Genomic DNA, 13,831 nt, shown 5'->3' with positions numbered 1-13,831 from the left:
TTCGTTAATGGAGATTTAATATGCAGCCAATCAGATTAGCATAAACTCACGTTTTGTTCGATTATTATACCTCTCGATGATATTATCTTACTTTTTGTGGTACTGAATTTCGACAAAATATCAAATAATCCTATATATTACTCAAACTCGTCACAGTTTATGCACATTCATTGAATATATATATATATATATATATGTATGTATATTTTTTTATATTTTAAAAAAGATATTTCAGTATTTTCCCCTTTTTTTCGTATTCCGTATTTGGTTATGGGCCAAAAAAGGCTTGAAATGTCAACTTCGTTCATACGATATAAAAATGATTTTATATATATATATATATATACTTCTTTTCTTATTCTTTAATTTTTTTTATTAATTTTATTTTCTTTTCTTCCTTACTTTATTTTTTTTTTTTTTTTTTTACTTCGCATCTCCTTCGAATGTCTACTTTGTCAAAGGGGGGTGGGGGAAGGAGGTTCGAGAAATCCTGCAATGAGTTGCGTAACAACTCTGGCTGCTGCTGGTTGTTTTATTTCTTATGTTTGTAGCCTTGGACAAGATGCTACGAGAAACCGTTCACCTACTACCGAAATTGGTAAATTGTATCGTTCTAATTATTTATTATTTTATTTATGACAGTTTTAACAATCCTCACACCCACCCACATACAACCACATATTCACTTGCATTGTAAGTGAAATAAAAAATTCATGAAATGTTCCAAGTGTTTGGAAAGTAAATTTACGTTTTCATTTTGAGACACATTTCGTGAAAAAACCAACTTAAAAAATGAAGTAAAAGATCTGTCATTGTGTAAAAAAGAACCCTTCAATAAAATAAAATAAAACCACATTCACATGCACTGTAAGTGAAATAAAAAATTCATGAAATGTTCCAAGTGTTTGGAAAGTAAATTTACGTTTTCATTTTGAAACACATTTCATGAAAAAAACCAACTTAAAAAATGAAGTAAAAGATCTGTCATTGTGTAAAAACGAACCCTTCAATAAAATAAAATAAAACCACATTCACATGCACTGTAAGTGAAATAAAAAATTCATGAAATATTCCAAGTGTTTGGAAAGTAAATTTACGTTTTCATTTTGAGACACATTTCATGAAAAAACTAATTTAAAAAATGAAGAAAAAGATCTGTCATTGTGTGAAAAAGAACCCTTCAATAAAATAAAATAAAACCACATTCACATGCACTGTAAGTGAAATAAAAAATTCATGAAATGTTCCAAGTGTTTGGAAAGTAAATTTACGTTTTCATTTTGAGACACATTTCGTGAAAAAACCAACTTAAAAAATGAAGTAAAAGATCTGTCATTGTGTGAAAAAAAAAACCCTTCAATAAAATAAAATAAAACCACATTCACATGCACTGTAAGTGAAATAAAAAATTCATGAAATATTCCAAATGTTTTCTTTTTCATTTTTAGACACATTTGATGAAAAAAACTAACTTAACAAATGAATTTACAGATCTGTCATTGTGAAAACAAAAACATTTCAATAAAATAAAATAAAATAAAATAAAATAAAATAAAATGAAGCAAATGATTTGTACATTATGACTTGCATGTGAATGTGAAGTTTTATTTCATTCGGAGAAGAACCGCCTTGTTTTTTCGTTCGTTCATTTGTACTTTTTTCTCTCTCTCTCTCTCTTAATCTTTATCTTACTTTTTCTTATGCGATTTAAATGTCGTCGTTTTCGTGGCAATGATGGCAGCCGGAATGCTTCGTGAGTTTTTTGTGTGTGTGTGTGAAAATTATGCACTAAATTGACGTTACGCAAGCAAGACACCAAGGAACAGTATTTTTGATACCGTGAGAAACATTGTATAAAATCTAAATGTAACTTCTTTTATTATTATTATTATTATTATTATCTTATTTGCAAATAAATAATACAAAATATTAAACTAAAAAACACTACTGTAAATATTAAAATTAAAAATCAAATCAAATCAAATCAAATCAAATACAAAATAGGGGGTAAAAAGATGAACCAACAAGATGTGTTTATGTATAATTCGCGACAAGAGATAAATTAACGCGTGTACTCTCTTTCAAAGAGAGAAAGAGAGAGAGAGAGAGAGAATGAGAGGTGAAGGGGGGAAAGGAGGATCAGAAAGACACGTCTCTTTAACGAGTACGACTCGGCTTTTGCGGAGAAGCATTCGAGCTGACCTTACGTAACTCGCGTGTGGTTTGGGGCCACCTGACTTTCGTGTCATTAACCTTATATCCGCCGCCATTATGTACCCACCATTATGTACCCGCCAACGACGACGACGACGACGACGACGACGACAACGATATTTCGTTAGAAATCACAGGGAACGGGCGAGTTTCTCTTACGTAACCACCCCGTCCCCACCCACCCCCTTATTCCTTAAAGCAAAGCTCGATCAAAATTTTGTTGGTTTTTATTAAAATTCAATTAATGAGAAATTCACAGTGTTCTAACTATAAATCATAAATCATAATGATAATAAATAGAATTGTTTAAAAATAATATTGGCAATGATAAAGTGAACAAAATATTATCTAATTAATTAAAATATAATTATTTAATAAAAACGTATAATTAATATTATATCAATATTAATATATTAATAATAATAATTTAAATTTATTAATATACTTAATATTATAAATTTATCTTTTACAATTTGAATTTTTAACTACACATTTTAATGTCAATGTTAACTAAATTTAAATGAAATTTTCTAGAATTTGTTAATAATTGAAATTTTGGAAATTTGAGAATTTGTTTTTAATTTGTTTTTGTTTTTTTTTACAATGTTTCTTTGGAATTTAAAATACGAAGAAAGTTATTTAACGCACAACAGCAAATTGTCTTTTTGGGAGAGTGAATTTTTTCCTGACACGATTTTTGCCAACTCTGTTTTAACCCTTCTCCCACCACATCACACCACACCATGCCACTCCTCCCCATTTTTATAAGAACAACGCTCTACGATAGAAATGGTAGAATAAAATGAAAGAAAGGACTTTTATTCCCTAATAATGAATGAAAGAAAGAACACTAGCTTTCTCTTATTCTTCCAGTAAGTCGTCAACTCGAATTAACTTCAGTCAGGTAGAAATGTTGGACGATTTTCCAATTGCTGTTGGAAGAAACATGTCCTCCACTGACAATAATTTCGACAGAACATACATCCAGTTACCTTGCATGTACAACTTAACCCATACTACCTTCATTTCTGCTCGAATTAAAATCATTTATGGTTACTCGTAAAATACACCGTTCCTTTTTCATTTTTTTCCTTCTTCTTCTTCTTCTTTTTCTCTTTTTTTTTTTTTTATACAAAATTATTTATCATAAAAATAAGGAAAAATTCATAGGAACTTTATAGGTTTGGCTTTTGTTGTTTTTTTTTGTTTTTTTTTTATAAAATTGTACGAAAATTGTAAAACATTGCTTTTATTAATTATAGAAAAAAAAAAAAACATAAAAACACACAACAGACGCATTCTCATACTCAAAATACACTCACACACATACAAAAAAAAAACAAACATTATAACACAGTATTTTGCGATTAACGGAGTTGAACACAATGCGGTAATCCGCGATTCGAGCGTGCTTCGATAAAATCATTTACAAAATCGTTCTACGTTGTTTAATATTTCATTGAAAAAAATAGCACACTAAAAAATAACAAAAAAAAAAAAAATAGAAGAAGATTAAAAATTTCATTGAAATGAATAAACCTGATAATCATTTTCAACGTGGGGAACGATATTACAATGTTTCTAAGCTCGAATCTCGCTCGCGCGTAATTTTACCATGGCACGGCCATGACTACGACTAAAATAATTAATTAATTAATTAATAATAATAATAATAATAATAATAATAATCACCATCATCACCATCATCAGCATCATCATTTAACACGTTAAATAAAATATAATTGTTCATTAAACAAATGTTTGGCAAACATTTTTTTGTGTGTGTCCTACGAATTGAAAACCAAAAGTTGAATGATCCTGTTATTAAAAATAAAAATAAAATATTTAAACAAAATACATTAGGATATTTAAAACGTGTTAAAACTGATGCTAATGAAAAATGGTCAAATTAATAATAATAATAATAATAATAATAATAATAATAATAATTATAAAATCTTAATGATAGAATCTTAACCCTTTTTCATTATAACAAACGATCAATGATGCAACGATGCAACGAATCATATTTTGTGACAAATATCACAACAACGTTCTAATCAAAAAGTGTTAGAATTTATATCGATAATTATTATCATAATAATACCTAGGAAAATGAATGAATAATCGAATACCGTGCGAAAAAAAATAAAAAAAAAAATAAAAAAAAAACAAACAAAAATCATAAAACACACCAATCAATCAATCAATCAATCAATCAATCAATCAAACAATCAAAAACACTCTTAACAAATTTCATAGACAAAAATTTAATTTCAATCAGAGGAAAACTTGGCGAACTTTCAAGCATAGAAGAATTGTTTCTCTTATTTTTTTTTTTTTCCCAATAAAAATAAAAATTAAAATGAAAAAAATGACAAAAAACAATTAGAAAACTTAGACCCTTTAAAAAAAAAAAAAGGGGGAAAAGAAAGAACTCGTGACGAAAACCAAAAAGGATGGGGGGACACGTGCCACAAAATTTGTGTGTTTTGAGAGTTGAATTTCTCGAATAAAAAAAAAAAAAAAAAAAAAAAAAAATAAGCAAAGAAAATTTTATCAAACGTTCAAAAGAAGTTCACTTAATTTTTCGTATTTTTTTTTTTTTTGTTTTTTTTTTCGTTTCTTTGCTTCTTGGGGCGTAAGATGAAGGCACTTAGTTTCTCTCTCGTATCTTTCGCGTTCTCGACAATCGGGGCACGCGGTTCGTCGACCAGAAAGAGAGAACAGAGAGAGAGAGAGAGAGAGAGAGAAAGAGAGAGGATTATTATTAATCATTAAATTAGCATATCAAGCACAACGTCATCATGCATGTTGTCTTCTAACATGCATACACACACTCACATACTAAACTTCTCTCTTTCTCTCTCTCTCTATCTCTTTCTCTTTCTCTTTCTCTTTCTCTGTTAATCGTTCCTTTTCATATTCTTACACGTTATTCTTAAACGATAATTATTTACAAGTATTATTTTATCTGTTCGACTTATTTCATAAATTCATAAAACCCCATCCTTCTTCCTTGGCATCTATTTAACATAAGAACAAAGTTTAACACATAATGTTTAAGAGACACAGGGTATAACCTGTCGATACTAACGAAAATTATGAGTGTATCTCAAGTGTCAAAGGTCAATAAATTATTTAGTAATAATCTGAAGGTTTTTGTAAGCTAAAGATACTAATAATAATAGTAATAGTAGTAGTAGTAGTAGGGTGTATGTGTGTGTTTGTTTTATGGTAATATATATATCTATATATATATAATAATAATAATAATGGTAATAGGTTTTAACACGTTGAGTACCACGCCGAATTTTTTTAAGGAAAATTCTTGTCAGGCCACAGACCTTACTTTGTCTTGAAAAAAATAGTTGAGTGTCAGTCACCAATGACTGACGTGGCGTTCAACGTGTTAAAGGGGTGGTAAGAGTAACGGGGGCTGGGGGTGGGGGTAATAAATTCGCGATAAATAAATATTCATATGGCGAGAGATTGAGGGGTGTTAAAGATGAATGAAAATATGATTGGCAGGAAAATTAGTATGAATGTATATGTTTTTTTTTTGTTTTTTTTTTTTTAAAGGTAATGTTTAAAGTAAAGCTGTGGTGATTGGTGAAATTAGAGACAATTCTTCGAACCGTATAGAGGCTTTTTTTTTTTTTGTACTCTGATCAGCGTGCACCGAGGAAAGATTTTCTTCTTTCTTCATCTTCATCTTCATCTGCATTTGCATTTGCATTTGCATTTGCATCTTCTTTTTTGTGTTGTGTTTTTTTTTTGTTTTTGTTCTTTCCTGATTCGGCACACGCTCGGCGAGGAGCACGAAAGTTCATATCCTCTGATAAAAGTGATAGGAACAACAACCGTGATCGTCTCGAGGCACTTCTTCTTCTTCCTCTTAGTTTCTTTTTTTTTCTTCTTCTTTTTTTTCATATTTAATCATATGTGTTTTTCTCTTCTTCATGTTTTATCATCATGTTCATCTTTTTTCTTTTTTTTTACACAGCACCAACATTACGGAGTGGTCCGTTTTGTTCATTGGCAACGTTGAAATCGATGACATCAAAGTTTCTTCGTATGTAACAAACCTTGTAAGGATCAGGCGTTAATGTAACACCATTATTCGAACGTAAACTTGGTAACGATTCACCTTCCGGTAACCTGAAGTCGTACATGTGTAAAAGTGACGTGAAAAATAAAAATATCTCATAATTGGCCAATTTTTCTCCAAGACATACACGTTGACCAATACCAAATGGCATAAAGTGTTTAGGTTTTTGAGGTTTTCCTTCGGAATCGAGGAAACGCGATGGACGAAATTCTTCTGGTTGATCCCATAATTTTGGATCCATGTGTACGGCATAAATGTTGGGTACCACTTGAGAACCAGCAGGAATCAAATAATCGTTCACTATTACGTCCCTGTGAACAAAACCAAACAAACAAAACAAACGTTAGTGTGCTTTGATTTTTTTTTATTTAACCACCAATAAAATTTCGTCATTTTGTCAACCCCCCATTAAATTAATGTTTCATTTTTGCTATTGTTGTTGTTCTTGTTAAATTCTTCATTTGAAACTTTTTGTTCGATAACACCATGAAAGAAATGGGTGTCGTCGACCTCGAAGCAACCAAGCAAGTAAGAAACTTTGAGTAAAGGTGGGCCCGACCGAAAAGCAGACACACTGGGGGAAGGGGTGGGGCCCAGGCCACGCACCTTTTGCTTTCACTTTTGCTTGCCGAATAATCGGCAATCGCAAGCGAACGAGATTCCGACATTATAACAGATACACACAGACACATGCACACAGCTTATTCTTTGAAAAGGAAGACGCGGGGGTTCGTCCCGTTGCGAAATACGATTCGAATTCCCGCCAATCGGACCGAACTAGATTGACTGGTTTTTTTTTTTTTTTTGGTATGTGTATGTATGTGTATCAATCGATTTATTATACAAAAAAAACTTACCTTGTGGTAGCATGAGTTGTTCCCAATGGGACAATGCTAGATTTTCGTAGAATTTCCCATATTGTTGCTTGAGTAATTGGCAAATATTCTTGATCGTCCAAACTTGGCATTCTAAATCTGCCAACGACCACGTCCAATTCTTCGCGAACCGCTTTAGCAGCTTCAGGATAATGCAACATGAAAATGATTGCCCATTCCAACGTAGTCTTCACCGTTTCCATGCCGGCAGAAAACAAATCACCGAGTATCTGTTGCATTTGACGATCTATCGAACAACAACAACAACAACAACAATACAAATATTTATTTGTGAAATCTATGTTAAATGTTTTTCATTGTTTAAATATAAATATATAAACTTACTGTGATCTCTTCCTTGAAACAATTCACCTTCACGTCCTTCCATCTTAGCATTGTGAATTTCCAACAGGTATGAATCAATCAGATCGCGAGTTATGGTAGGATCGAATGTCCTTCGATGTTCCTCGATGGTTTCTTGAAAGAACAGACCCATCTCGTCGATATTCTTCATGATTTTATTTCGAGCTTCTCTCAAATGTGGCAGATAACGCATCACTGGGAAATAGTTGACGTTTATAATTGTACCAAAAAGTTTAAATCCTTCACCAATTAGGTGCATGAATCTTTTGAATCTTCTTTCACCAGGTTCAAAACGTACGCTCATTATGAAAGAACAAATCACGTTGCTTATTGATATCGCAAGCAAATGGGATGGGTTTGTTGGTTCACCTCTTGTTGTTAACAAAGTTTCGATCAAAACTTTAACTTCTCGCTAAAATCACACAAAGCAAAAACAATTAAACATATTGTTTGTGAATGTGTGTGTGTGTGTGTGTGGTTCATTTTATTGATAAAATAAAAAACTTACCTTAATTCTAGTTTCCATGGCTTTCTTTCCATGAGAAGCGGTTTTACCAAAACTACGAAATATGGTCAATAAAAATTTTCTCTGTTCTTTCCATAAATGACCATCGACATTGATGATACCTGTGATGATAATGGAAAACAAAATAAATAACATTGTAATTATTTGAATGAACAACAACAACAACAACAACAACACAACTAACGTATGCGATACACGCGGATACTCGTTTTTTCTTTTTTCTTTTTTTTTTTTTCTTTTCAGTGTATGTGATCAGTGTCGATCTATCTATCTGTTCGAGGTATCGCTCGGACGATCGATTACAACATCGCGCATAGTACGAGTTAGCATTGACCGAGAAGTTACTTCGCACGAGAGTGGTTTAGAAATGATGCGCTAAAATAAACTCTGATTGATTCGTTCGATAAATTTGTTAATTTTCAAAAGGATGTATATAAGCAATAAAAAAAAAGAAAATCAAACAAACGAGTATCAGAAAATTAAATGAAACAAATGTTTGACATAAACTTACCATAAGTACCAAGAATACTGCTGAATTCGGTATGAGGTCTGCCGGTGAATTCCCTTTGAAGGAACATATCACGTATGACTTGAAAATCGCTGATTACAACGACCAGTTGTTTACCCAAATACGAACTGAAGATATTTCCGTATTTTTTAGCCAATTCGATGTACTGCAAATAGGTGTCTTCCTTGAGGAACAGTAGATAACCGAAGAATGGTAAACCCCATGGGCCAGGTGGTAAACGTAACATTATCTTAACCCACTGAATAATCTTCACAAGCATTAATACACCAAAAAACACGACAGAAGTGCATAATAGTTCGTTAAGGTTGCTACCCATCCATTTGGATAGCAATATTGTCAAATGTGCCACCAACATATTTGACAATTATTTATAATAGTTCAAATGAAAAATACAGTGTTAACAAAAACGTGAACAATTGTTCGATTACAATTGATTTTCTATTTAAAATCTTATTGTTAACATCTAAACGTGTTGTCCATGTCTCTCGTATCCACAAAAACGTAAACCCAATGACAAAAATATTCACGGAAATCTCGCGTAATGTAAATGGTGGTGGTTAGGTATCCCCCCACACACACTTTCTTCTCTTATTTATTCACGATAGATTAAAATCAAAAAAGAAATATTCAAAGAAAACATCAAATTGAATCAATCAATTAGTTGTGTTTTCTAATAAAGTAGTCGTGTTTTAAAACAGGCGACAGTTCAATGATGAATCCTCCCAAAAGGTGGGAGTCCGCGTGTGCCCTACGTGCGCACTGAAGGACTATCAAGCAAAGAATGAATGCGCTACTACTATAGTTTCTCTCTGTCGACTAAAGTCTCTTCTGTTTGGCGACTTGTTGAGCACTCATACGTTCGTTGGTTCGCGTTAAACGATCAGGAGTGCGTCAAACGAAAAGCGAGGATATATGAAGACTTGGTTAAGGGGTATTCAGAAGGGGTTGGGTGGGGGTGAGTGGGTGGAGGGAGAAAGAAAGAAAGAAAGACCGATAGATAGGAGGACTGAACGAACGAATGGGCAAAATAGAATGAGACGGAGATAGGAATAGGTGATATTGGGTAAAGTGGTGGAAAGAATTAAAAAATCTGAGAGTAGGGGAAAAAGAAAGAGATAGGAAGAGGGAGGAGAAGAAGAAGAAGAAGAAGAAGAAGAGATAGAGGAGAAAGAAAAAGGAGAAAGAGAGAGAGAGAGAGAGAGGAGAGAGAGATAGAAAAAAAAAGTCGGTCACAGCCGCAGCCGAATTCGCCGGCGCTCGTCACGTCGGGAGTCGTGCGAGCCACGGGAGGATTGAGTGTGTACTAACATACACCTTCTTGTCCTTGCCTGTCTTATATAGTGACTCATCAGGCAGCGGCCCCACGGCGGCCCCTCTGTGAGGCACGGTGGGGGCGCCCCGTAGATCAGCGGCCGCGGCAACAGCAGCAGCAGCAACAGCAGCAGCAGCAACAGGAGTACCACAAGAACGTCACACAACAGCATATCGCGACATACTATTGCTACTTTGTGCTACAATACGAGATATAACGTTGCACAAAAGTGCATTGATCACTGTTAAGTATAACACGTTGAAGAACATCATCAACAATCATCAAACAGCCTCACCACCACTTTAAGAAGATCATTCAGGTGAATAAAATCGTGCGGAGGTGGTTGAGAAAGGGAAGCAAAGCAAAGCAAAGCAAAGCAAAGCAAAGGGAAGGGAAGGGAAGATTGAAGAGAGGGGAATAGGCTCAGATCTTCAGAGGCCCATGATTCCCCACGAGGGTGGTTGCTTGGTTGGTGGGTTGTACACGAACGAGGGTGCGAAGGCGGACCAAACCCTCGGAGCCCCTCCCCCGTTCCCCTTTCAAATCGTAGAGTGGTGGACCCCGCTAAGAGTCCGGTGAGAGTCCCATTCTCAATGGTGGGGATAAACGTGCCTCCACACTGCATCGAGCAATCGCTTCGGTCACTCAGACGGCCCGATACGGCGCTAGCGAGAGCTTCGTAGTGCGATCAAAGACTACTCTTATTCTTTACTGACATTTCTATCACGTCAAAACTGCATCAGAATATTTTTGTCATTAACGAGAGCGATAGAGAAAGAGAGAGAGAGAGAGAGAGAGAGAGAGAGACGTTTCATTCTTCCGCTTTTTTTATTAATTTCATTTAAAACTCATTACAATTGTATTTTAATTATTATTATTATTATTTATTTGATTAAATAACCATTGGTGTGAATTTTGTATCTTTGCGAATGAAAGTGTGCGAAACATATCATTATGCATTATATTTTATTAATTGGTTTATCGTCTTTTTCATTTGACAAATCCATTTGTTTCTGTATTGTGCATTATTGTTTCTTTTTATTTATTTATATTGTTTTTATTTTTCCCTGTAATCCCATGTTTTGTGTCAATTTGTTTGCGCGTATTGTACTTTAATAAATTAAATCATAATGTTTCGATAATTAAAACGAAATCAAATCACACGAATTCGTAATGAAACTTGTGCGATAAGATTGTCAAGTGTTGATAATAATTATCTCGTATTATATTAATGAACGAACTATCACGAATCGTTTAATGACACGATCGAAGATATCTTCTTCTTCTTCTTCTTCTTCTTCTTCTTTTTTATTTTTTTATTTTTTTATTTTAAACGTGAAATAAAGATAAAACATTTTATATGAGAATAAGTTAGTTAAACATTTTTCTTTAAGATGATTAAACACGAAGAGAGTATGAGAAATATCATCAACATGTCTCTGACCCGATTTGTGTATAATTTATTCGTCCGGTACACGGTGCAACCTGTCTAAATATGGGGGGAACCACATTCGGACAAATGATACACCTTTGCCAACATGTTCCGTGCCAAAATGTTCGTCCGTCCATCCTCACCCATAACTGGTCAAAACTTTGATCGTTCTCTTTCCGTTCCCTAACCTGTTTTTTTATCATCTAAGGGTGAGTCATTTGATTGGTTGGTGAAAATACTAAGTCAATTTAAATTTAAATAAATGTATGTTTTAATTATTTCATTTATTGCAACGATATTTAAACAATTGTCAACACTTTAACACGTTGAGCGCCATGTCAGTCATAGGTGACTGACACTCAACTATTTTTTTTTTTTTTTAATACAAAGTAAGCCCTGTGGCCTGACAAGAATTTCTGTAAGAATTCGCGTGACAAACAACGTGTCAATTTATTGTAGAAAAATAAACAAGACGTTTTTATTAATTTATTAAATATTATTTATTAAATAATTAATTAAAATTAATTTATAAATTATGATTTATTAAATATTTGATAAGATGAAACAAATATTGAATCGAACGAATGTTTTGGTTCATTAAATGCCAATTGATAATAACCGATAATTATCGCAACATTTGCTATACTTATCATCCTAATCTTTCGTTGTTTTAATTGGTTTACACCTAATCTTATTAAAAAAAGTAAAAAAGAAAAAAAAAGAAGAAGAGGCAATGATTTTGATTGGACAAAGCATATCGTCATTATTTTTACAGTCGTCCGGACATTCGCATTTAACTTGGTTATGATCCTTGAAAAGATAATTGAAACGATGAAGAACCCTAAGATTTCATTTGGAGCAACGACACCTTCTTATCGGTGTTGTAACAGCGAACATCGAGTGAACGATTTGATGACCCCAAGGCCATTAGCTTCTTCTCTTTCTCTCTCTTTCTCTCTCTCTCTCTCCGACACATCTTTTTCATATTTTAATATTACACAGGAACCGATGATTAATAAAATATCTAATTATAATACTACAGATATGTTTCTTCTATTTCTTTTTTTACCTACACATTTGTGAATTTTTGTGTGTGTATGTGTGTGTGTGTGTGTATCATGTTAATATGAAAATAAAAAAAAACTTTAACTTAGAAAGTTGATTTCTTTCAAGCTAGATTTCTATAGATAGATTTTTGTAATTTTATATTTTTTTTTCTATTTTCTATGATTTAGACAAACGTAACACACACACACACACACCTTGTACCATTCCAACAGGTAACAGATAAAAATTAATCGATTTCTAGGATATTTGATTTGTTGAAAACAATTTTGTTTCAATCTAACATTGAAATAGAATTTTTACAATTAAATCAAAATAAAATAAAAGATTTTCTAAGAAAGTTTTTCTAGTTTTTCTAGAAATAAACATTTATATATTTTGTTTATTATTATTTAATATGAAAAACATCATAACCAAATTTCTTTTTGTAATTAACCAAAATTTGGAATAATTATGATTATGATTGACTTAAAATGGTTCAAATAAGCAGGAGAAAAAAATGATTTTTACAACAAAAAATGTGAGCCACGTTTTTCGAGAGATTAAATTAATCGGTCGTTGATTCAGACAAGAAAAGAAAAAAAAAAAAAGAAAGACAAACATTGATCCGTTGAATTTATAAGAAATAAAAATGACTTGGTGGTCATCATTTGTTCATCGTATTGTTATTTCAATTAAAACATCGACATATTTCATTTGGTTATCTTTAAGAAAAAATATTCCCCACTGACTTAAATTAATTTTACATTTTTTTCCAAATGGTATACGTTTTATTTTCTTTTGTTTTATTTATAACAAAAAAAAAAACAACAACAAAAAACAAAAAGTAAAATAATTTCCTAATCAAGCACGTAAAACTGTTGTGGTAATTTTTTTCTTTTTTCTTTTTATCAACATCAAACGTGAAATAAAATTCAACGATAACTTTGAACAATAAAGAAAGAAACGTGCAAGTTTTCGTAAACAATTATTTAAAAAAAAAAAAAAAAAAAAAAAAACCGAGAATTTATTCGTACGCACATACATGCATAGATTTCGTATGCAAAAGTGAACATTTTGTTTAAAATGAAGAAGAAGCAGAAGAAGAAGAAGAAGAAGAAAAGAAAGCAAAGCGAGCGACAAAGTTCGCTGACGGGATTCTTTTTCGTTCAAAAAATGAAAGGAAATCTCGTGAAAGGGAGTGTCCCTCCCCCTTGCCTCACCCCGTAGGCTTAGTTTTACTTGCCAAGATGATATTCTAAAAAAGGTTTAATGAACTCTGATATTTTGCGTTCGTGCACATATTAAAAATGCGATAAGATCTCTTCTTCCTTTAGATCTTTTTCCTACTTTTTTTTCTTTTTTGTAATCTTTTAGTCGTTTTAATATATTACATATTATTTCTTTTTTTATTGGCAACTTTAA

At 32.4% G+C, this 13,831-nt stretch overlaps 1 protein-coding gene across 1 annotated transcript; it reads right to left on the bottom strand.

Moving 5' to 3' along the window:
- Nucleotides 1–5,966: 5,966 nt before the first annotated feature.
- On the bottom strand, nucleotides 5,967–12,339 carry Cyp18a1 (Cytochrome P450 18a1). Its single transcript, XM_015325687.2, has 5 exons — nucleotides 8,601–12,339; nucleotides 8,072–8,190; nucleotides 7,546–7,975; nucleotides 7,183–7,447; nucleotides 5,967–6,636 (listed from the first exon to the last, which is right to left on the bottom strand). Exons 1-5 carry the CDS (start codon nucleotides 8,971–8,973, stop codon nucleotides 6,213–6,215), a joined length of 1,611 nt encoding a protein of 536 aa, XP_015181173.1. The 5' UTR covers nucleotides 8,974–12,339; the 3' UTR covers nucleotides 5,967–6,212.
- Between the last annotated feature and the right edge of the window lie 1,492 nt (nucleotides 12,340–13,831).

Source organism: Polistes dominula, unplaced genomic scaffold, assembly GCF_049000335.1.
Source record: "Polistes dominula isolate Pdom_NZ unplaced genomic scaffold, Pdom_raw_medaka contig_19, whole genome shotgun sequence".
Classification (NCBI taxonomy): domain Eukaryota; kingdom Metazoa; phylum Arthropoda; class Insecta; order Hymenoptera; family Vespidae; genus Polistes; species Polistes dominula.
This window is presented reverse-complemented; position numbering and strand designations above follow the sequence as displayed.